The 23724-nt window shown below is 40.6% G+C and overlaps 2 protein-coding genes and 1 non-coding gene across 7 annotated transcripts in view; 1 reads left to right on the top strand and 2 right to left on the bottom strand.

Moving 5' to 3' along the window:
• Nucleotides 1-559: 559 nt before the first annotated feature.
• Nucleotides 560-23724, top strand: part of GTF2E2 (general transcription factor IIE subunit 2) — an 86399-nt gene continuing 63234 nt past the window's right edge. The window contains exons 1-2 of the mRNA XM_003269540.3: nt 560-816; nt 5233-5402. Of these exons, the coding sequence (XP_003269588.1) occupies nt 5237-5402 (166 nt within the window). The 5' untranslated portion in view covers nt 560-816; nt 5233-5236. The remainder of the gene's footprint in view (nt 817-5232; nt 5403-23724) is intronic.
• SMIM18 (small integral membrane protein 18) lies at nt 13398-22732 on the bottom strand. Of its 5 annotated transcripts, none has more exons than XM_030817067.1 (4): nt 22673-22731; nt 17321-17458; nt 14791-14872; nt 13398-14080 (listed from the first exon to the last, which is right to left on the bottom strand). In XM_030817067.1, exon 4 carries the CDS (start codon nt 14041-14043, stop codon nt 13756-13758), a length of 288 nt encoding a protein of 95 aa, XP_030672927.1. In that variant the 5' UTR covers nt 14044-14080; nt 14791-14872; nt 17321-17458; nt 22673-22731; the 3' UTR covers nt 13398-13755. The 5 variants fall into 5 exon arrangements, with proteins under 5 accessions (XP_030672927.1, XP_030672930.1, XP_030672928.1 ...); XM_030817070.1 differs by having other exon boundaries at nt 14791-14853; XM_030817068.1 differs by having other exon boundaries at nt 17321-17442; nt 22673-22726.
• Nucleotides 15553-15670, bottom strand: LOC115836562. The gene has a single exon (XR_004031611.1). It is a non-coding gene; the product is annotated as a U5 spliceosomal RNA (small nuclear RNA).

The following is a 23724-nucleotide window of genomic DNA, read 5'->3' as shown; positions in this document are numbered from 1 at the left end:
GAAGACGAGGCGGGCGGATCGCTTAAATTCAGGAGTTCGAGACCAGCCTGGGCAACATTGTGAGACCCTATTAATACAAACAACAATAATAACAAAAAATAGCCCGTCGTGGTGGCACTCGCCTGTGATCCCAGCTACTCCGGAGGCTGAGGTGGGAGAATGGCTTGAGCCCAGGAGGAGGAGGTTGGAGTCAGCCGAGATCGCGCCACTGCACTCCAGCCTGGGCGACCGAGTGAGATCCCGTCTCTAATAAGAAAAAGACAAAAAACACAAAATAACCATTGAAAGATAGCGTCGCCAGTTGGGTTCACCACATCCCAGCGCACGCCGGAGCAGGCTGTAGCAGTTTTAATTAAGTGTCTGTAAAGAAAGCTGCCTTCCATCTTCCTTGGCGCCGCCTCCCGCTTGAGTCCCCTCCTCGGCCCCGCCCCAGCCTTTCCCTCGTTGTCATGGAGGCCCCAGGACGCCAGAGCTGGATAGTTCTGCCCCCGCGGCACCAGAGGCGGGGGCACGCAATGACGCATGCGCTCGCTTGGCTGCCCTGGCGCCGCGGTGGCTGCCGGGACTGAGCTCCTAGCACCCGATCGGGAAGTGGCGGGCGGAGTCCCGGGTCGAGTCGCCGCCTCAGCCACCGCCGCCGCCGCCGCCAGTGGCGAGACCCCGATCTGGCGGGTCAGCGCTGGGCGTGCGTGCGGGCAGGCGGGGGCGCTGACGAGAAGCAGGAAGAGGGTGCAGTGCCGGCGTGGGCGGCCGGCCGAGGCGGAGGCGCAGGAAGGGGGCGGCGAGTCGTGCGAGGCTGCCCTAAGGCTCACTCAGGTAGGGGCTGCGGCCGCCGGGTGAGGGGCGCGGAGCCCCAGCTTGCTGTTCCCGGGGACCCAGGCGTGCCGCGCGTCCTGGGAGGCTGAGCGTGACCTCCACCCCACGGGAAGCTGGGGCCGCCGTTCTCGAAGCGAAACACCCAGCACGCGAACCGTTCCCTGGAGCATTGTCTTTAGGCCGGAGGTTCATTCAGCAAACTTTTGGGTTGGAAAGAGGGAAAATTCGCGGTCTGCTGCCTGACTGTGCCTCTTCCAAGCCTCCAAGTTCACGGGCGCGGTAGCCAAGCGAACCGTGTGTGGAGTTTGAGGAGCTGCGGGGTCCAGCCAGCTCAAGGCTGTGATTTAAAATGATGCTCATACGCGGACTGCTTTCTAGGCTACCTTTTGGAGACTTGGTTTGCGATGATCCCTAAACTTTAACGATAGTAGTTGATTTCTGCAGTCTAAAGACGTTTTCCACAACAACGCTGCGGCCCCCTTTTCGCCCACCTCCCCACTTCCGTCATTTAAGGGCGAAGCAGCCCGCTTTTCATAGCCGGGTCCTGAGGTGCCAGGGAGACTAACGAGGCTGGGAAAAAGCCAAAGAAACGGGAAGTAGTAAGGTTGAAAGAGGTCGAATGGTGGCAAGAATCGTGGGCTTGGAGGCAGATTTCAGTTTAATTTTTGGGTTTTCCATGTCTGCCCACGGAGGAACCAGCCAACTCCTTGAGTTGTGATAGTTTTGTTTAATTGTAAAATGGACGTGGTGATGTAGCCTGTTTACTCCATAGGGGGGTCCAGAGATCTAAAACTTAGTGCATATCTTGAGTAGTCTTTGAAAAAGGAGGAAAAGTTAGGCGGAGCACGTGATGGTGAAAGACAGACATTGCGAAGCCTTCTGCTCTAGATGCCTTTGAACGTTCCCGAACCTCACAGGTGGCCTTTGTTTTAAAGGCCTTTACCAGCGTTCCAGGTCTGGTGTAAGGAGCACCTGAGTTAGGAGTCAGGAGGTTTGGGTCCTGGCGCTGGCTCTTCCATCTGTGAAACCTTAACCGGACAGCTTCACTTCAGATTTCACGTATTAACATAGGAATTAACACTAATACCTGTTTGCTCCTAGAGTTGCGAGGGTCAAATACTGTAAGCATTTAGTTTGTTGTAAACTGTACGGCTTTATTTACATCTTCCCCCCCCCCCCCCCCCAGACGGAGTCTCGCACTGTCGCCCGGGGTGGAGTGCAGTGGCGCGATCTTGGCTCACTGCAAGCTCCACCTCCTTGGTTCAAGCGATTCTCCTGCCTCAGCCTCCCAAGTAGTTGGATTACAGGCACCCGCCACCACGCCCCGCACATTTTTTAAATTTTTAGTGGAGACAGAGTTTCACCATGTTGGCCAGACTGGTCTAGAACTGCTGACCTCGTGATCCGCCCGCCTCGGCCTCCCAAAGTGCTGGGATTACAGACGTGAGCCACTGCGCCCGGCCTATTTAAATCTTTTAGAGTAATTTTTTAAAAGTCCAGATTAAGGTCCTGCCTTTGCAACGTGATTAAGAAGACACAGATGTTTCCTGTTCTAGAAATTTACAATCTGCTTTTTGCCCCCACCTTCTCACTTGACAATTCTCCTTTCTTCTTCTTGGCTCCACGCTTTCCCTCCTCCCAAGGCTGTCTCCTACTTTCCTCAGCCCGGTAAATCATTCTCTTCTTTCAGATCCAACTCAAAATAGTAATACTGAAATAACATGTTTTTATGACTTTACTATTTAAAAAATAACATACACATTTTCTCATTCTTACAATTGGGCTGGATGTGGACAGCTTTCGTAGCGTCCTCATTTTGCCTATGAAATTGAATGTAGAGGCCTTGTGGGTTGCTTAGCCAGGTGGCTTTTAGGAATTGAAACTGAGGCCGGGTGCGGTGACTCACGCCTGTAATCTAAGCACTTTGGGAGGCTGAGGTGGGCGGATCACTTGAGGTCAGGAGTTCAAGACCAACTTGGCCAACATGGTGAATGAACCCCGTCTCTACTAAAAATACAAAAATTGGCGGGGCGTGGTGCTGCGCGCCTGTTGTCCCAGCTACTCGGGAGGCTGAGGCAGGAGAATCGCTTGAGTCCAGGAGGCGGAGGTTGCATTGAGCCGAGATTGCACCACTGCACTCCAGCCTGAGCGGCAGAGCGAGACTCTGTCTCAAAAAAAAAAATTGAAACTGAGAGAAGGCAGGTTTTTGATTCACTGTCTAGTGATTGTTCACGCCTTAATTGAAATTCACTCTGATTATTTCTTATCAATGCTTCTATTTAAAATTTTTGGCTCAGTGCTTCCATTTTCTCAAATCTAAGCAGCATGCAGACAAGGATTTATCCTCTGTAACCTTTCAAAGCTTAGAGCACAGCGCCTCACAAACAGAAGATACTTAATAAAGGCTTGTGAAACCAGTAATAATGGGACCAGAGCAATTTAAAGATATTGTTGCATGTGTTGTTCATTTAACAAATATTTATTGAGCTATCTGTGCTTAAAAGCTTTCAAAGTATGAGTCTTTTTCCTCCCAGCTGACACTAGTCTTAACAGTGTCAAATTCATTTATATAGTTAGCTTGAGGTCTTCATAGACCCTCTGTAGGGTTCTAGCAGAGTTCAGAAGAGAGGAGTGTTTAGAATTCTTGTTGGTTGACCTGTAGCTTCCCTGGTTGTAGTGAAACTGCTTTGAGTTGTAATTTTAGAACTAGACAAACAACCACCACAACATAGAAGTTGCCTCAAACCACCTCCCTCCAAATTGGAAATTTTCTGTAGACTTTTTTTTTTGAGACAGAGTGTTGCTGTATCACCCAGGCTGCAGTGCATTGGTGGGATCTCAGCTTACTGCAACCTCTGCTGGACTCAAACAGTTCTCATGTCTCAGCCTTCTGAGTAGCCGGGACTACACGTGTGTGTCACCATGACCGGCTAATTTTTGTAATTTTTGTAAAGATAGAGTTTCACTATGTTGCCCAGGCTGGTCTCGAACTCCTGACCTCAAGTGATCCACCCACCTCAGCCTCCCAAAGTCCTGGGATTACAGACATGAGACACTGTGCCCGGCTCTCTGTAGACATTTCTAACAAATAGTATAACAATTCAGCCTCTTCATCACTTAATAATTGAGAGTTCACCAGTTTTAAAAATATGCCATTTTATTTATAAGCAGTTCTGATGGTTCTCTTTTTTTGCAGTGAGCCTAAATCCACCTTCTTCTAATTTCTGCCCTGTAGTCCTCATGTTGTTTCTATAGCAATGTTGTCCAATAGAAATATAATGGGAGTGGGAAGTGTGAGCCTGTGAGCCACACGTGTAATTAAAAATATTCTAGGGTGGGTGCAGTGGCTTATGTTTGTAATCCTAGTGCTTTGGGAGACTGAGGTAGGAGGATTGCTTGAGGCCAGGAGTTCAAGACTAGCCTGGGCAACATAGCAAGACCTTGTCTCTAAAAAGTTTTTAAAAAAATCAACTGCGTGTGGTGGCGTGTACCTGTAGTACTAGCTAGTCAGGAGGCTGAGGTGGGAGGATTGCTTGAGCCCAGGAGTTCAAGGCTACGCTGAGCTGTGATCACACCACTGTACTCCAGCCTGGGCAACACAGTGAGACACTGTCTCTTAATTTTTTTTAATAGCCATATTTTGAAAGAAAAATTGGTGAAATTAATTTTAACATTTTATTTAACCCAGTATATTCAAAATACTATCACTTCAACATGTAATTAATGTAAAATATCTCGTTAGTAATTAGTTTTTTTCTTTATACTAGATCTTTGAAATCTTGTGTGTTTTTACACTTGAAAGTCCATCTCAATTTTAACTAGCCACATTTCACCTGTTTAATAGGGACATGTGGCTAGTGGCTAATATATTGGATAGCATAGTTCTGGAGCTTTAGGGAATAATTCTGTTTCTTTTCTTTCTTTCTTTCTTTTTTTTTTTTTTGAGCAAGGGTCTTGGTCTGTCACCCAGGCTAGAGTGCAGTGGCGTTATCACACCTCACTGCAGCCTTGACCTCCCAGGCTCAAGTGATACTCCCACTTCCGCCTCCCAAGTAGCTGGGACTGTAAGCACACATCACCATGCCTGCCTAATTTTTTGTAGACATGAGGTATTACCATGTTGTCCAGGCTGGTCTCCAACTCCTGGGCTCAGGCAGTCTGCCCTGGGCCTCCCAAAGTGCTTCGGCCATTATGCCTGGCCTCTTTTTTTCCTATAATGGCTAGTACAGTGCTTGGCATGTAATAAGCACTAATGAAATATTTCTTGAGTACATGAAGAAGTGAATAAATACAAGTGCTAGAGAACTAATAATAAAAGGTAATTTTGTTTGGGAAGTAGCTTGTTGAGATCTATGGATTTGGAGTGCAGGTTTGAGTGACTTGAATTTGTATTAAAGACACATTTTTCCTTTGTAGCATTATGGATCCAAGCCTGTTGAGAGAAAGGGAGCTGTTCAGAAAACGAGCTCTTTCCACTCCTGTAGTAGAAAAACGTTCAGCATCTTCTGAGTCGTCGTCATCATCGTCAAAGAAGAAGAAAACAAAGGTAGAACATGGAGGATCGTCAGGCTCTAAACAAAATTCTGGTTAGTAAAATTGTTTAGGACTGTTTGGTTTTTATTCAGATTATTCAGGAGGAAACCATTTAGTTATGGCTAGTTCATTTTTCATTTCAGCACTAATGTTGATAGGCACTTTGTTGAATATAAAGGATGGGACAATAAGAGAATTTAAGCTCTTAGGATGTTAATAGTCTTGTGCTGTAGTTAAAATTTAGGTTATTACCTCTTTAAAAAAACTTTATTGAGGTTTAATTTACAAACCATGCAGTTCATTCATTGTAATTGTACAGTTCAAAGATGTTTGGTAAATTTACAGAATTTTGCAGCTGTTATTACAGTCCAATTTTAGAACATTTCCATCCCCAACAGATCTGATGTGCCCATTTGCAGTGACTTTTCCCATCCCTGCCCCGGAAAACCAATAATCTGCTTTCTGTCTCTGTATATTTACCTTTTCTGGATATTTCCTATAAATGAAATTGTACAGTAAGTGGTCTTTTGTGTGTTGTTTTTTTCACTTGGCATATTTTTGTGTTCCATCGATGTAGTATGTATCAGTACTTCATTCCATTTTTATTGCTAAAGAGTATTCCATAGTGTGGATATATGTACCACAGTTTATCCATTCACCAATTAACGGTTATTTGGATTATTTTCACTTTTTGGCTGTTTTGAATAGTGTTGCTATGAATATTCATGTACAAGTCTTTGTGTAGACATATCTTTTTATCTCTTTTGGATAGAGACCTAGGAGTAGATTTCTGGGTCATATGTCAAATTTATATTTAACTTGTTAAGAAACTGCTAAAATAGCTGTACCATTTTACATTTTCTCCAGCAATGTATCAGGGTTCCAGTTTTTTCTCATCCTTGCTAACGCTTGAAATTCTTTGTTTTTTTTTTTAATCATAGCCATTTCTATAGTTGTGAAGTGCTATCATTGTGGCTTTAATATGCATTTCCTTAATGAGTAATGATGTTGAACATTGTTTCATGTGCTTATTGACTATTCATGTATATTCCTTGGTGAAATGTCTATTCAAATTTTTTTGCCCATAAAAAAAACTGAGATATAGTTCCTTTTCGTATTGATTTAATAATTCTTTATATATTCTGGCTACCATTCTTTGATCTGATATACATTTGCAAATATTTTCTCCAAGCAAGTGCTTGTCATTTCATCTTTTTTTTTGAGACGGAGTCTCACTCTGTCGCCCAGGCTGGAGTGCAGTGGCACAATCTCGGCTCACTGCAACTTCCGCCTCCCGGGTTCACGCCATTCTCCTGCCTCAGCCTCTCCGAGTAGCTGGGACTACAGGCGCCCGCCACCACGCCCGGCTAATTTTTTGTATTTTTAGTAGAGACGGGGTTTCACCGTGGTCTCGATCTCCTGACCTCGTGATCTGCCCGCCTCGGCCTCCCAAAGTGCTGGGATTACAAGCGTGAGCCACATTTCATCTTCTTAATAGTGTCTTTGTATGTACAAAAGTTTTTAATTTTGATGAAGTCCAACTTACCAGTTTTTGTCTTTTATCGTTTGTATTCTTGGTGTCATATCTAAGAAATCTTCGCCTGACACAGGTTTTGAAAATTTTTTTCTGTGTTTTCCTCTAGGAGTTTTGTAGTTTTAGCTCCTGCATTTAGGTCTGTGGTATGTTTGAGTTGATTTTTGTATATGGGTTAGCATAAGGGTCAAAATTTATCTTTTTGCGTGTTCTTATGGAGTTGTCCCAGCATCATTTTTTGAAATGATGATATTTTCCTCTGTTGCATTGTATTGCACCCTTGTTGAATATTAGTAGACCATAAATCAAAGAGTTTATTTCTGGAGTCTCAATTTGGTTCCATTGACTTCTGTGTGTATCTTTATGCCAGTATCATTTCTCTTGAGTGCTGTAGCATTGTAATTAAGGTTTGAGACTGAGAAATGTAAGTCCTTCAACTTTGTTCTTTTTTATTTCAAGAGCTGTTTTGGTTTTTCTGTATAAATTTTAGGATCAATCTATCAACATTTGCAAAAAAGCCTGCTGGGATTTCCACAGGGATTGAACTGAATCTATAAATCAATTTGGGGAAGAACTGCCATCTTAACAATATTAGATCTTCCAGTCAATGAATGGATGGCTTTTTACAAATTTTTTGTAGAGACAGGATCTTGCTCTGTTGCCCAGGCTGGTCTCAAACTCCTGGCCTCAAGCAATCTTCCTACCTCAGCCTCCCAGAGTGTTGGGATTATAGGCATGAGCCATTACACCCAACGGTTGTTTTATTCTGATTCAATTTCACTTATGAATGAAATTGTTTTCTTTGATTTTTTTTTGACTTGTTCATTGCTAGTATATAGAAACGAGTTTTTTTTATACATTGATCTTGTATTCTGTAACCTGACTGAACTTGTTTTTTATTTCTCGTAGTTTTTTGTGTGGTTTCCCTAGGATTTTCTATGTCAAGATTATGCCATCTGTGAATAAGAACAGTTTTCTTTCTTTCTTTCCAGTGTGAACTTTTTTATTTTTATTTATTTTGCCTGTCTGGACTGGCTGTACATTGAATAGTAAAAGTAGCTACCTTTGCCTTGTTCCTGATCTTAGGGGCAAAGCATTCAGTTTTTCACTCTTATACATGATATTACTGCAGGTTTTTGTACATGCCCTTTCCAGTTGACGAAGTTCCCCTCTATTTCTAGTTTGTTGAGAGGTGGTTTTTTTTGTTTTGTTTTGTTTTGTTTTTGTTTTTTTTTTTGAGACGGAGTCTTGCTCTGTTGCCCAGGCTGGAGTACAGTGGCGCAATCTCAGCTCACTGCAAGCTCCGCCTCCCAGGTTCATGCCATTCTCCTGCCTCAGCCTCCCAAGTAGCTGGGACTACAGGCACCCACCACCATGCCCGGCTAATTTTTTTGTATTTTTAGTAGAGATGGGGTTACACTGTTAGCCAGGATGGTCTTGATATCCTGACCTCGTGATCCACCCGCCTTGGCCTCCCAAAGTGCTGGGATTACAGGCGTGAGCCACCGCGCCCGGCCTTTTGTTTTCTTTTGAGACAGGGTCTTACTCTGTCACCCAGGCTGGAGTTCGGGCGTGATCATGGCTCACTGCAGCCTCGAAACTCCCCGGCTCAAGCAAGCCTCAGCCTCCCGAGTACCTGAGACCACAAGCACATGCCCACCACATTTGGCTAATTAAAACTTTTTTTTTTTTTTTGGTAGCGATGGGGTTTTACTTTGTTGCCCAGGTGGGTCTCAAACTCCCCGCTTCAAGGGATCCATCCCCCTTAGCCTCCCAAAGTGCTGGGATTATAGGCATAAGCTACTGCAACTGACTGAGAGTTTTTAGTCATAAATGGGTACTGGATGTTGTCTGATGCTTTTTCTGTATCTAATGAGATGAGCGTACTCTCACCCTTCAGTCTATTCATATGATATATTAACATTAATTGATATTTAGATGTTCAAACAACCTTGCATTTCTTCCTGAAATAAATCCTACTTGGTTATGGTGTATAATCATTTTTATTTGTTGTGGTATTCAATTTGCTGGTATTTCAGTGAGGATTTTTGCATCTCTATTCCTGAGGGACTTGATCTGTAGTTTTGTTTTTCTGTGGTGCCTCTCGGTAATTCTGGCCTCCTTAAACGATTTGTGAAGTGCTCCCTTTTCACCTATTTTCTGAAAGAGTTTGTGAAACTTTGTTATTTTTTAAAATGTTTGATAGAATTCACTGGTGAAGCCATTTGGGCTTCAGCTTTCCTTTGTGGAAAGCTCTATGTAAGAATTTTTTCTTTTCAGTTTGCTCAGATTTTCTATTTCTTTTTGAGTTAGTTTTGGTACTTCGTGGCTTTTTAGGAGTTTATTCATTTAATCATTTACGTTGTCTGAGGTTTTTCAAAGTATTCCCTTATAATCCTTTTGATATCTATAAAGTCAGTAGTGATACCCCCTCTCATTTTTTTTGAGACCAGTCTTGCTCTGTCGCCCAGGCTGGAGTGCAGTGGTGTGATCTCAGCTCACTGCAACCTCTGCCTCCCAGGTTCAAGTGATTCTCTTGTCTCAGCCTCCAGAGTAGCTGGGATTACAGGTGTGTACCACCACGCTCGGCTAATTTTTGTATTTTTAGTAGAGATGGGGTTTTGCCATGTTGGCCAGGCTAGTCCTGAGCTCCTGACCTCAGGTGATCCGCCTGCCTCAGCTTCCCAAAGTGCTGGGATTACAGGCCTGAGCCGCTGCACCCAGTACCCTCTTTCATTTTTGATTTTAATAATTTGTATTTTCTCCCTTTTTTTGTTCATCAGTCTGCTAAAGGTTCATCAATTTTGTTGATTTTTTTCAAAGAACCAACCTTTGGTTTCATTGGCTTTTCTGTTTTGGTTTTTTTGTTTGTTTATTTCCACATCAGTATTTATTATTTCCTTCCTTCTGCTTGCTTTGGGTTTAGTTTACGCTTACATTATTTTAAACAATGTCAGTGGAACTTAATTCACAGCTGAAATTATTTAGCTACTTCAAATTGTAGCAATAATTTTTATTGATGTTAATTTTTTACACATCCTATAAGCTGTTTTATAACTGATTTTGAAGCAAAGCTTTTTTAAAAATCAAAGTAGGCCTGTCATTCTTATAATATATATTAGGTTTATTTGTCATTCCAGTGAAATTTACATAGAATTAACTCATCGTAAACAAAAATGTAAAAACTCTTTTAAACATTAACACAGCCACTCTTAGGCTTAAGCAACTTGAGCCTTTGACCTGCCCAAGAATGTCTTTGCATTTTGTAGTTTAGGCTACAGGTATTGGGTAGCGAATTTCATCTTCCCCACAAACAGATCCCATTCAACAGCAGGAAGAGCCCTTGTAGGGTTTTACTTCTCTTTGGTTGGCCAGGGTTTTCCCTAACAGTCAAGGTAGGATAAACTGTGTTGTGGTAACAATCCCAAAAATCTCAGTTTCTTAAAACAACAGAAGCTTGTTTCTCCTTCATACTACATGTTTATCATGGATTGGCAGGAGTCTTAGCTAGTTACAGTCACTCAAGGACCCAGGCTGACAGAGCAGCTGGAAGCTCAAATGTTTGTGAGTTCTGTGCTAGTAGGAAAACTAACTCTGGAAGAGCTTGCACTAGCAGTTAAGTGCTATGGCCTGGAGGTGACACATGTCACATCCTCTCACAGCTCATCGGCCAGAGTTAGTCACAAGTCACTCATTTGGCCAGAGTTATTTTCCCAGCCGTAGGGGGCTCCGAAGTGAATGCTTTCCTTAATGAAGAGAGCTGGAAATACTGGGTGTAAACACTAAAGGCTACCATGCCACTCTAGTTCAGGCCACGGTCATTGGATTGCTAGATTAGCTATTGACCAGGTCTCCTGGTTTAGCTGCTTTCGTGTTCATTCTTCATACAGCGGCGATTTTTCTCATTAGATCATGTTGCTTTCAGCTCAAGTGATCGTTATTGTTTTTCAGATAAAGCCCATGTTTTACTGCAGCCTACGTGCTTGCCTCATCTGGCCTCTAATTATCTCTTAGGTGTGGTATCATACTGTTCTCCTTGTACTCTGTCCTGGTGATACTGACTTGTAGCTCCTCCAACATGCTTTATTCTCTCTTGCTTCTTGGCTTTTATTCATATTATTTCTTCTTCCTAGAATATTCTTTCTTACCTCCTACCCTCTTTTGGTTCTGTCCTGTTCTTTTAAGTTTCAGCTTAAAAGTCATATTATTCTCATTCTTCAGTGTGAATTCACTGTATAACCTTTGAGTTCCCATAGCACTCACTCTTTTTGACAGAGCTCCCAATGTGCTCCATTGTAGTGACGTGGTTCCTTGTTTGCCACTCTGCCCTCAGTATCTGGCCTAATTGCTGACATGTAGTAAGCACTCAGTAAATATTTGTTAGATGACTAAATAAATTACAGGATAGGGTGGGGGAGAAAGTTGGTAACGTACACTGTTAAAAAATCTGATTATTAAAGGACTTGTATACTTCCCATCTATTGCCAAGAATCCAACGTTCGTGAAAATGTATATGGTTTTAACAGTGCTCAGTTCCTGGTTTCCAAAGTATTTTACATACCCAAGCTTCACATATCCTTTTAAAGTTGGTTATATTATTTGTGTTTGTTTCTGATGTGAGAATAAATATAAAAAATACTTTGTGGAAGAGTTATTTCAGACCAGCAGTTAAGATTCTTTTGTTTGAGACGGAGTTTCACTCTTGTTGTTCAGGCTGGAGTGCGATGGCATAATCTCAGCTCACTGCAACCTCTGCCTCCCAGGTTCAAGTGATTCTCCTGCCTCAGCCTCCTAAGTAGCTGGGATTACAGGGGCCCCATCCCTATGTCTGGCTAATTTTTTTGTATTTTTAGTAGAGATGGGGTTTCAGGCTGGTCTCGAACTCCTGACCTCAGGTGATCCATCTGCCTCGGCCTCCCAAAGTACTAGGATTGCAGGCGTCAGCCACCGTGCCCAGTCAATATTCTTTAAATTGAAAATAACAGATTTCCTCTCTTCACCACACAGTTATTTATTGCGCACAAAAAATTCCATCACTAATAGAGATAAAAAAAAAGTCTTTTATAATACCTAGTGCTTTTTTTGTCCCCACAGCCCTCTTAATATACCAGCTATTCTAATTCTCCATATTTGTTTTCAAACCTTACTCGTGTATATTAATTTATAATATCAATAATTTTATTAAAACTTTTATATGCTGAATTTATTTTTTACTTTTAAATGCTTTTCTATCTTGCCAGAATTTTCGGTTGCTTTTTTTTTTTTTTTTTTTTTTCTTTGAGGCGGAGTCTTGCTCTGTCACCCAGGCTAGAGAGTGCATTGGCATGATCTCAGCTCACTGCAACCTCTGCCTCCTGGGTTCAAGCAATTCTTCTGCCTCAGCCTCCTGAGTAGCTGGGGTTATAGGTGCCTGCCACTGTGCCTGGCTAACTTTTGTATTTTTGGTATAGACGGGGTTTCACCATCTTGGCCAGGCTGGTCTCGAGCTCCTGACCTTGTGATCCATCCGCCTTGGCCTCCCAAAGTGCTGGGTTTACAGGCATGAGCCACTGTGCCGGGCCTTCAGTTGCTTTTTAATAATTCATTAAGTTGATGTGCCACATTTAGTTAAAGTCTTAGTTATTTTCAATTTTTTGTTATTTTGAGTAATGCTGTTGTAAAAAATCCTTGTACCTTGAGCTTTTACATTTGAACTAAGTGCTCAGGATACATTTCCAGGAGTGGCATTTCTGACTTAGGGGTAGTATAGTGGTTAAGAGCATGCTTTTGTTTGCTTATGGGTGATAGCAAAATAGTGTTAGGGTCACAAAATATCTGTATAGCCGTTGGAATTCCAAGAAATAAAACTGCCATATTTCTCAACAGGTGTTGAGTGGCCCTATCTTTTGACCTTTTTTTTGGAAGTAGGGGGCAGTCTTTCTGCCTTGGTTATCTTAGCCTTTAAGAGTATAAATAAGAGAGGTGACATGAAAGAACAAACTCAGGAAATGAAGGGGTGTAGTAGTAAGTTTTAGTTTGAAAATAGACTAGGCCTTTCCTGTATCATGCATTTCTAACTAAGCAGTAAGTTTTGTGAGAATTTTATGCAAATATACTTGTGGCATTTTTGATTATTTTGAGACTTTTTCTTTTTTTTGGAGACGGAGTCTGGCGCTGTCACCCAGGCTGGAGTGCAGTGGCGCAATCTCGGCTCACTGCAAGCTCCGCCTCCCGGGTTCACGCCATTCTCCTGCCTCAGCCTCTCCGAGTAGCTGGGACTACAGGCGCCCGCCACCACGCCCAGCTAATTTTTTGTATTTTTAGTAGAGACGGGGTTTCACCATGGTCTCGATCGAGACTTTTTCATACTAATCCTACATAAAACTCAAGTCATTATATATTTATATAAGTTGTTTTTCAGTAAATTAGAAAATATTACTTTTTAATAAATAGGGACTTTATATATATAAGTGGAAGTATTTTACTTTGGACTTACAAACACATTTTAAATAGCCTTTTTGTTACCAACACACTATTTTTTGTCTACATGAGTTGGTTAGTTATAAAATCATTTTAGCATCATTAGCCTTGCTTGTCCTTTCCAGCTTACCTTTTGCTGCTTAATATTGAACTCTAGGAATCTTTTATCCAGTTTTTGAAGTGTCAGTATTAAACAGATTAGTAAATTCACATTTATGAAGTTTTACTGTATATTTAATGAAATGGCTACACACACAAACAGTGCATATTTAACTTGTTTTTCCCCTTCTACTAGAAATCTTTTAATCATTCAGTCAGAATTTGTTTTGTAGCAACAGTTGGCCTCAGAAGATTTTTTTTTCTCAGAAGAGGTTGGGCTGCTTTCAGAGATTTTGTTCATCTTCTGTAGAGTGTTAGACCACTTCAGTTTCACGTTTTCTGATGTTGTCCATCATACTTCTAAGAGGGTTGGGTTCACTTTTCAAGTCTTTCACGGTTTTGTTTTTTACACAGCAGCAGCAGTCAAGCACTTCATAAAGGAAAGCCAGCACCACTAAAGATACCACTGTAAATATAAATAAAAGCAGGATGACAAAGCAGGCAGTGTTCCAGTTGTCATGGAAAGGGTAAATTTTTTGAACTTGAAAACCAAGGTACTGATAAACAGAGGTAGTGGTTTCATTCCAGTGGCTGGAAGCCATTCTTAGAGATTCCACTTCTTATATTGCTCTTTTGAATCTATAAAAAAGGTAGAAAATGAATTTATGTAGCAAACTACAGATCTGTTAATTCAAATCTCAGTACTAAGATTTCGTAGTAAATTTGTATAGGCAACATGAATCTTCCTTAATTAATGCCTAAATGGTAGTTTTGAATTTTTTTGTGTATCTGGGCCAACATACTTAGCCGTACCCTGTTTTTTTAATATATATTATTTGCTAGATGAATACGTATATTTAAGATTCAGGCCAGGCATGGTGGCTCACGCCTGTAATCCCAGCACTTTGGGAGAGTGAGGTGGGCAGATCACTTGAGCCCAGGAGTTCAAGATCAGCCTGGTCAACATGGTGAAACCCATCTCTACAAAACATAGAAAAATTAGCCAGGCATGGTGGTGGGCGCCTGTAGTCCCAGCTGCTTGGGAGGCTAAGCCAGGAAGATTGCTTGAGCCAGGGAGGCGCAGATTGTGGTGAGCCAAGATCGTGCCACTGCATTCTAGCCTGGACAATGGAAATGAAACTGTTTCTCAAAAAAAAAAAAAAAAAAAAATTCATATACCGAAATTAACTGCTAATGGAAGGGGAAAAGGCAGCTGAATTGGTTTAAAACTTGATTAAAGCAGTGGTCAGTGAGCTATTATCTACAAAAAAACCTTGGCATTTTAAGGTTATGTTCTTCAAACTGCCCCTGGAAAAGCTTTTATCATTAGCCTTGTGGATTCTTCTTACCTTTTTGGTTCAGTGTATTTCTGTCTCCTGTTTCCCCTTCTTTAAACTTCGATGACAGGTGATCTAAATCAGGAAATAGTGGCTGAGTGAAAAATAATAGAGAAAGAAAAGCCAAATCATGCCAATTTTCAGAATGAGGATAATAAAAGTTTAGGTTAGAGTGGTCTGTGAAGAGACCCTAATCTTGGGGTTATAAATGATAGTCTTAAGTGCTTCATATACCTGAGTGACCCATAGACATAAATATTTTAAAAAACAGACAAATTCAACCCTCACAAAGGTATCAGTTATTAAATTATTCCATTTCACAAAAGAAGCTAGTGAGTTCAAGTTTCAGTATTCTTGAATTAAGTTTAGCTCTTGTTGATCTGGTACTTGTTAGCTCTTAAATGGGGACTATTAGAATCAAAGATTTGTTAGTATGGAACTATAGTAATGAGGAACTAAATTAGTTTTTACTGTATTGATCTCTAACAAATATTTTAACATTTAGTTTTAAAAGTTGTAAGATAACCTGTGCACTAAGAACATTTTGGAAAGAAGAAAAAATGTAGTTCTACTTCATTAGTTTATCGGTTGTCATTCTGTATGCTTTTCCTTTACTACATAGTTGTAAACAGGATTTTATTTTTATAACATGTTTATTGATTACCTAATGTGTACCAAATATTTTTGTAAATTCTGGAGATACCTTGTGTATGAGAGTGTTTCATTTAACGAAAACTACAAAAGTAGTATGAACCCATGTACTTTTTTTTTTCTTTCTTACTAGCAGATGCAGGGCCCCAAAAATTGGGTTAAGACTTAGAATTATTCCTCTCCAAAGAAATCTTTAGTAAAAGTTGAGAGATTTATATGATCTGAAGAGAAACCAGAGTATCCCATGTACTTTTTTTTTTTTTTTTTTTTTTTTTTTTTTTTTAGGCGGAGTCTTGCTCTGTTGCCCAGGCTGGAGTGCAGTGATGCAACCTCCGCCTCCCAGGTTCAAGTGATTCTCCTGCCTCAGCCTCCTGAGTAGCTGGGATTACAGGCATGCGCCACCACACCTGGCTAATTTTTGTATTTTTAGTAGAGATGGTTTTCACCATGTTGGTCAGGCTGGTCTCGAACTCCTGACCTGGTGATCCACCTTCCTCAGCCTCCTAAAGTGCTGGGATTACAGGCGTGAGCCACTGCGGCTGGCCTCCCATGTACTTAAAATGCAACTTCATTCATCAACTCTTGGCCCATCTCTACCTGTACCTGTTTGCTTCCACCCCATTGGTTGTTTTAAAGCAAATTCAAGACATCATTCACCTAGAAATATTTCAATATATCTCTCCCAATGCTGAGGACTCTATTTTTAAACATAACCACAATATTATTGTCACACCCCAAACTCAAAGCCATAACAATATAATTCCTTAAATTTTTTTGTTTTCTTAATTAATAAAAACTTTGGGGTTGATAAAATTATGTTTTCTAAGGTTTTTGTTTCCTTAGGTTTGCTTGATAAATCACTTCACCTCTCTGGATGTTCAATTGCTTCTTTGAGTTCAGGATCATGCAAAAATACACTGTCTGGAACAGAGATGTGTAACTTCCTGTGACATGACAGTTTTTTCAGACTATACCCAGCCTTTCAAAAATTACGCTTTTATCCTTTGCATTTTCTCATCAGAGTACTTCTTAAAGAAAGTAGGGATGCTACCTTGCACAATTCCAGGGAGCACCGTTCATATTGTGTTGTGGGGTGCCATTCATGTAGAATATGATGTAAGTGGTGCCCCTTGTATAATGTGAATATCCTAATAGGCTACCCCTTCAACCTCTGCCTTGTTGCTGCCTCTAGTTCTAATCACCATGCACACAAGTATTCAAGTAATTCATAGAAACTTATTTTTATTTTTTTGAGACAGAGTTTCACTCTGTCACCCAGGCTGGAGTGCCGTGGCGTGATCTCGGCTCACTGCAACCTCCCCCTCCCAGGTTCAAATGATTCTCCTGCCTCGGCCTCCTGAAGTAGCTGGGATTACAGGCGCCTGCCACCACGTGCAGCTATTTTTTTTTTTTTTGTATTTTAGTAGAGACGGGGTTTCGCCATGTTGGCCAGGCTAGTCTGGAACTCTTGACCTCAGGTGATATACCCGCCTTGGGCTCCCAAAGTGCTGGGATTACAGGCGTGAGCCACCACTCCTGGCCAGAAACTTACTTAGATGGAGACAAAAGTTAGGTCCTCTTTGACCCAGCCTCTCCAATAGAGTAGTGTCATGCATACATGGCCACACTCAGATGCCTTAAAAATGCTCAGCTTTTGGAGATCCTTTAAGATTTTTAGCACTGCCAAAATACAGATATTCCTGTGAGGGGTAGCACACATTATTACAGCTATTTTTACTTAAGTGTATGAGTTTCAGGTCATTTTTGAAGAACAGAGCTAATGAGAGGGAGAGGGAGAAGAACAGGCCTTTCGGGAAACTCAGGGCAGTGCACTTGTGTGGGTGGGCAAAGAGCAGAAGGAATTGCTTGGGGGTCTGTCCGATCACTTTACCTGGGCTAGTTGAGGATCACCCCAGCATTTATGGAAATAATCCTTAGACTTTCTGTTAAGGCCTTCCAGGTCGATCCCTTTTTAAAATCTGGACGTTTCTTTTGAAGGCTTCTCTTCTAAACCTGGCATTAGAAGTAACTGTGAGGAGAAGGGTGATAGAGAAAAGACAGTAGAGAGAAGCAGTTCCTACATTCTACCTCTCAGATTAGTTTAATCTGCCTTATTGGTGAAGTTAATGTTAATTTAAAATGTTCACTATTGATTTAAGTAACATCATTATAGTAATTTTTTTTTTTTTTTTGAGACGGAGTCTCACTTGGTTGCCCAGGCTGGAGTGCAGTGGTGCAATCTCGGCTCACTGCAACCTCTGCCTCCCAGTTTCAAGTGATTCTCCTGCCTCAGCCTCCCTGGTAGCTGGGATTACAGGCGTCCACCATCACACCTGGCTAATTTTTGTATTTTTAGTAGAGATGGGTTTCACCATGTTGGCCAGGCTGGTCTCAAGCTCCTGACCTCATGTGATTTACCCACCTGAGCCACCATGCCTGGACTTATTATAGCAATTTTAAATAAATTAAAAGCGCCACTCAGTTGTGTCTCCTAAATATAACGTCCTTTAGTGTTTTTCTTCTAGAAATTGGCTATATAAATCTATAACTTGTACCTAGTTGAAATTATACTGAAGTCATTACTTTGTATTTTAATTTATTATGAGTAGGCCTTTTTTGTTTGTATTGACTTTTGGGGGAGAAGTTATAAAGACTAAGTTGCCATTTCAAAATGGAATTTTAGAATGGGCCGGGCGTGGTGGCTCACACTTGTAATCCCAGCACTTTGGTTGGCTGAGGTGGGCAGATCACCTGAGGTCAGGAGTTCGAGACCAGCCTGACCAACACGGAGAAACCCCGTCTCTACTAAAAATACAAAATTAGCCGGGCATGGTTGCACATGCCTGTAATCTCAGCTACTTGGGAGGCTGAGACAGGAGAATCACTTGAACCCGGTAGGCGGAGGTTGCGGTGAGCCAAGATCGTGCCATTGCACTCCAGCATGGGCAACAAGAGTGAAACTCCCATCTCCAAAAAAAAAAAAAAGAGAGATATCTCATCTACTTTTGAGATACAAGTGAACTGCTTAAAATATTTTCAGGTCCCCTTACCTCAAAAATAAATAGAAAGAGGCAGTCAGGAAAGCAGACAGATACATAACTAAATTCAGTTATTTGAGTTTTAACTTGTATCCATTAATGAGCTATTCTTCTGGTTAAATTAATATAGTTTATTCACACAATTGAATCATAGGTAACTGAGTTTTAGGAAAGATATTTAGGATATGTTCTTAAGTGAAAAGAACAAGGTGTAGGATAGTATATATAGGAAAAGGGAAAATATATACTGTTGTTTGCTTGTATCTGCCCAGAAATCTTGGAAAGACCTACAAGAAATTAATCACAATGATGGTGTGGATGGGGATCCATAGGGAGGAGAGTGAGGCACAAGGATATGTTTGAGGCTTCTTAACCTGTACCTTGTGTTCTTTCGTTTTTTCAACCATTTGAATATATTATTTATTTGAAACCAAAATAAATAATCTATTTTAAAAGGAGAAATAGAAAGCACTATTCATTATTCTTGGCTCTCTTAAAAGTCTATTGTTAGCCAACAATATGGATTAGTATGGAGTAACCATTCTTTTATTCCTGCTTATGGAGTAGTATGGAGTAACCATTCTTTTATTCCTTTCCTTTTTTTTTTTTTTTTTTAGCTTTTCTCCTTTAATTCAAAAAGATAAAATCCCTTTGTGCTTTCAAAATGTAACACATCTAGTTAAATCAGCTATCAATATTGACTTATTTAATGCACTCTAATACAAAACGTTAGCCTAATAAAACTTCTAAAGTGCTGCTCAGTATTCCTTTGCTTTCTTAATAAACTTACTTTCACTTAAAAAAAGCCTGTTGTTTATGTATCTGTTTAATACATTTATTGAGTATTCTGGATTCCAAAAAATTCAAATTGGGATTAGGAAACACTGTCATTTTTGTTAGACTGAATGCTTTATTCACACATAAAAATGCTTTTAATAATTATGCTTGGCTGGGCGCCGTGGCTTATGCCTTAACCCACACACTTTGGGAGGCTGAGGCAGGAGGATCACTTGAGCCCAGGAGTTTGTTTTTGGTTTGAGACAGAGTCTTGTTCTGTCACCCAGGCTGGAGTGCAGTGGCACAATCTTGACTCACTGCAACCTCTGCCTCCTGGTTCAAGTGATTCTCCTGCCTCAACCTCCCGAATAGTTGGGATTACAGGTGTGTACCATCACGCCCAGCTAATTTTTGTATTTTTAGTAGACATGGGGTTTCACCATGTTGGCCAGGGTAGTCTTGAACTCCTGACCTCAGGTGATCCACCCACCTTGGCTTCCCAAAAGTGCTGGGATTACGGGCATGAGCCACCACGCCTGGCCAAGCCCAGGAGTTTGAGACCAGCCTGGGCAATGTGGAGAGGCCCTGTCTCTTCAAAAATAAAAATTAGCTGGGCATGATAGCCTGCGCCTGTAGTCTCAGCTACTTGGGAGGCTCAGGTGGGGGTATAGCTTGAGCCTAGGAGGTTAAGGTTGCAGTGAGCTGTGATTTCTCCATTGCACTCCAGCCTGGGTGATAGAGTGAGATCCTGTCTCAAAAAAACCAAAACAAAACAAATTACACTTGTAATAATACTATAGGTAACACCACAGGCCACCTCCAAAGGCACTTACATGCTTTGCTGGAAGTGTCTAAGCAGTTTAAGAAAGTGTATAGGTCAGGTTTATGTTGTAAATGATGATGATTTGTCTTGTGAGTGTATTGATAACCGAGCGGCTCAAAACATTCATTGTTTGTTAGCTTCTGGGCATCTCTGAAAAAAGTAAACACTGTAATATGGAGTCATTTTTCACCTTAAATTTAGTGTGGCATGTTCTTTCAAAGTGTGGTAGAGCTCTAGTAACTTTTGATGTTTAGGGTAAAGGCTAAATCTTACTTTCATGGATTAGGCATAACTAAGCATGCAGAAAGAAATATACCATTAGGCCTGTAATCCTAGCACTCTGGGGGGCCGAGGCGGGCAGATCACCTGAGGTCATAAGTTCAAGACTGGCCTGACCAACATGGCGAAACTCCGTCTCTGCTAAAAACACAAAAGTTAGCCAGTTGTGGTGGCGGGCGTGTGTAATCCCAGTTTCTCAGGAAGCCAAGGCAGGAGAATCTCATGAACCTGGGCGGCAGAGGTTGCAGTGAGCCAAGATTGCGCCACTGCACTCTAGCCTGGGCGATAGAGTGAGACTCCGTCCCCCCACCAAAAAAGAGAAATATGTCATTAGGATTTTCTCCTATCCTGCGACTTAGTTTTGAAATTAAAATATAAGTTTATATTAAGCAAATGCTGTAAACATTCTTTATGAAAAGCAAGAGAAAATGGTGTATATAAAAAAAAGTAAAACAATCTTTTTCTGGACTTCCCTACCCATGCCTTAAAGTTTGATTACAGGAATGGGGAGTTTTAAAGTAAATCACATAATTTTTTTTAGCGTATGTGTTTTAGTTTTATGTTAATTTTGGTATGTTTACTCCCATTTCCAAAGGCCCAAGTGGAGTGTTGATGGGGATGGGACTTGGAACTGTTCTGGAACCTTTGGGTTGCCAGATGAGAATAAAGTTATGCTTTTGCTGTATTTATGGTAAAAGCCTTTGAATTGAATTCTCAGGTGCTTTTAAGCATATCACTTTGAAATGTGATCAGTTAATCCTAATAGCCTGTAAATATAGAGCAACTCACTTAATTTAAGCTCTGGAACTTAGGCCATGTCTCCAGTCAGTTTGGTGAAACAGCAATGAGCCTCCATCTGTGCTAACAATAGGCATATTCCAAGCAAAATGCAGGCTGATGATAGAGTGTTAAAACAGTGTGGGTGGTAGGGGTTTCTGTTTACAGTTTACCTGAAATTTGAGTTGTAAGTTAACTGTTTTATTTGACAAAGTTATTTTTATTTTATCTGAGACTTCTGTTTGGTGCTTCTGTACTTTCTGTAGCAAGCACAAATGGTTTCTAGGTAATTAACCCCACTGTGCTGAACCTGGACAGATCTAGTATCTTATTACAGCAGCCTTTGGGTTTTGCAGTGGATACTTTGCTCAGGCTAGCTGAATGCCGACTAAGAAAAGGAATGGAAATTATGAAGGAAAAAAAACCCTTTAAAGATTAAATAAACTTACCAGCAAGGTAAAAGGACAGAAGCTGGCTCTTTAGGTCAGATATAGTATGTATCCTGGAGTTCTAACATCTAGTAAATAACTAAATGTTCATGCTTGAATAGTATAAAATTAGAAATTTGGTCAGCAGTTAATACTAATTTTTAATAGACATGAACGATTGCTCTGAGCCACGAAGATAATCTTGTTACCTAGAAAGGTACTTACTCTCCTTTCTTAACCAGTTCTTCTTAGGACATATTTTTATTTTAAAATGCAGTTAATCAAAACGACTTACTTTGTATTTATTTTGAGGATCAGTTTAAGAATGACTTTAACATTATATTTAAATAGTGTGATAAATTGATATAAAAAATGAGAGGCTATTTAAGAAGGTTTTTGTTTAATAGCGTGACTTTATATTACGAGAGAGAAATTTCACAGTGAAGAATTATTTTAATTAAATGTTAAGGAAGTCTGAAGCTGTATAAATTATCTGTTCAGTGTAGTATAATGCAGCCCATATAGTGATAACCTTTTATGATCTTTTATATAAAAATTAAAATTGTGATAATTTCTTGGCATTCTCTGCATCTACATTCAAAGTAAAATAAAAATAATTTTGAACTATTTTCTCATATTCTAAAAAATATAACAAACTTTCTTATAAGTAACTATTTTTTTAGCAGCCAATATCATTTGCACATAGAATCAGAAAGCTTTAGTCTGGAATTCGCTTTTGATCTGGGTTTTTCTTTAAGAAAAATCCTTTGTTAAGACAGACCAAACTGCAGAAATGAAATCGCTCAGAGAAAATGAAATTAGCAAGTAACCAGTTAAAATAAAAAGCTATGGTTTACTCTAAGGTCTGGATATAGATCAGGTTCATGTAAAATGTAATGAATTTTCCATGAAGGCACAGATGGTAAGGGTGCTTATCAAATAGCACAAGGCAGTCTTCATATTTTCATAATAAAATCCTACCAAGCAATGAAACGAATACATTGCTTTTTCTTGATATTTAGTAGGAGCAAAGCTTTCTGGTTGATTTTTCAGGGTAAAATATTTTCCTATTGCATCATAAGGACATGTACCACTAAATAAAAAAGATCATATAAACCTACCTCTTGTCTGAGAGGATGCTGTTGAAGCGATGGTATCGTCTGTTTGTAATGCAGTCTAGTGCACAGCCAAGATGGAGCTGTGCTTCTATTGGTTGAACCACAATGGAGCTGACAGTTTCCTCTATATTCATTTGCATTAAGTCTTGCCACCCTTAAGAGTAAATCATTCATAAACTTGAATAGAGCTGTCTGGGGTATCAACTGTCATCCCTTCTCCTTTATTTTTTTGTGCTTAAGCTAAATTCCTATATAGGAATTTGTGAGTTACTAACAAATTGATGATTCTTTAGTGTTTCATTATAAAATTTCAGATCCTTCAGCGAATACTTCAGTGCTAGGGCTGGAAGATAATGTCGGGCAAGGTAGTAACCTAGGAAACAAACAGTCCAGGTTTGCCAGCCTGATATTTCCTTCAGGAAGTGTGCATAAAATCTTATAAATTTTTCTTTTTTTGTTCCCCCTTTTCTTTCATTACTTGTTCCATATATAATTTTTGCTCTCTGGAAGTGATTATTTCCATGTGGTGGTTTGATTTGGGAGGAATTATGAAGGAAAATAATTGGCTTTTAGCTCTGCAAGTTGGAAGAGGGCTTGTTTAGGTAAATACACTACCTGCATTCAAAAAATAGTCTCAAAACGTAAATGGCAAAGTGATCTCCAGGATGGCTCTTTAGAGACAGAGTATTTTTAGTTACTGCGTATTATTTAGAGTTATGGTCTAAGCACAACAGAATGAAGGTTTTTAATTATGGGAGTGGCTGTTACAACAGCAGCAGACTAGGTACATGCTATGTAGACTTCTTTTTTTAAAATTATAGATGAAGGCTGGGAGCGGTGGCCCATGCCTGTAATCCCAGCACTTTGAGAGGCTGAGTTGGGTGGATCACAGGGTCAGGAGTTCAAGACCAGCCTGGCCAAGATGGTGAAACCCCATCTTTACTAAAACTACAAAAATTAGCCAGGCATGGTGGCAGTCACCTGTAATCCCAGCTACTCAGGAGGTTGAAGCAGGAGAATTGCTTGAACCCGAATGGCAGAGGTTGCAGTGAGTT

The sequence above is a fragment of the Nomascus leucogenys genome, chromosome 8 (assembly GCF_006542625.1).
Source record: "Nomascus leucogenys isolate Asia chromosome 8, Asia_NLE_v1, whole genome shotgun sequence".
In the NCBI taxonomy this organism is placed as follows: domain Eukaryota; kingdom Metazoa; phylum Chordata; class Mammalia; order Primates; family Hylobatidae; genus Nomascus; species Nomascus leucogenys.
This window is presented reverse-complemented; position numbering and strand designations above follow the sequence as displayed.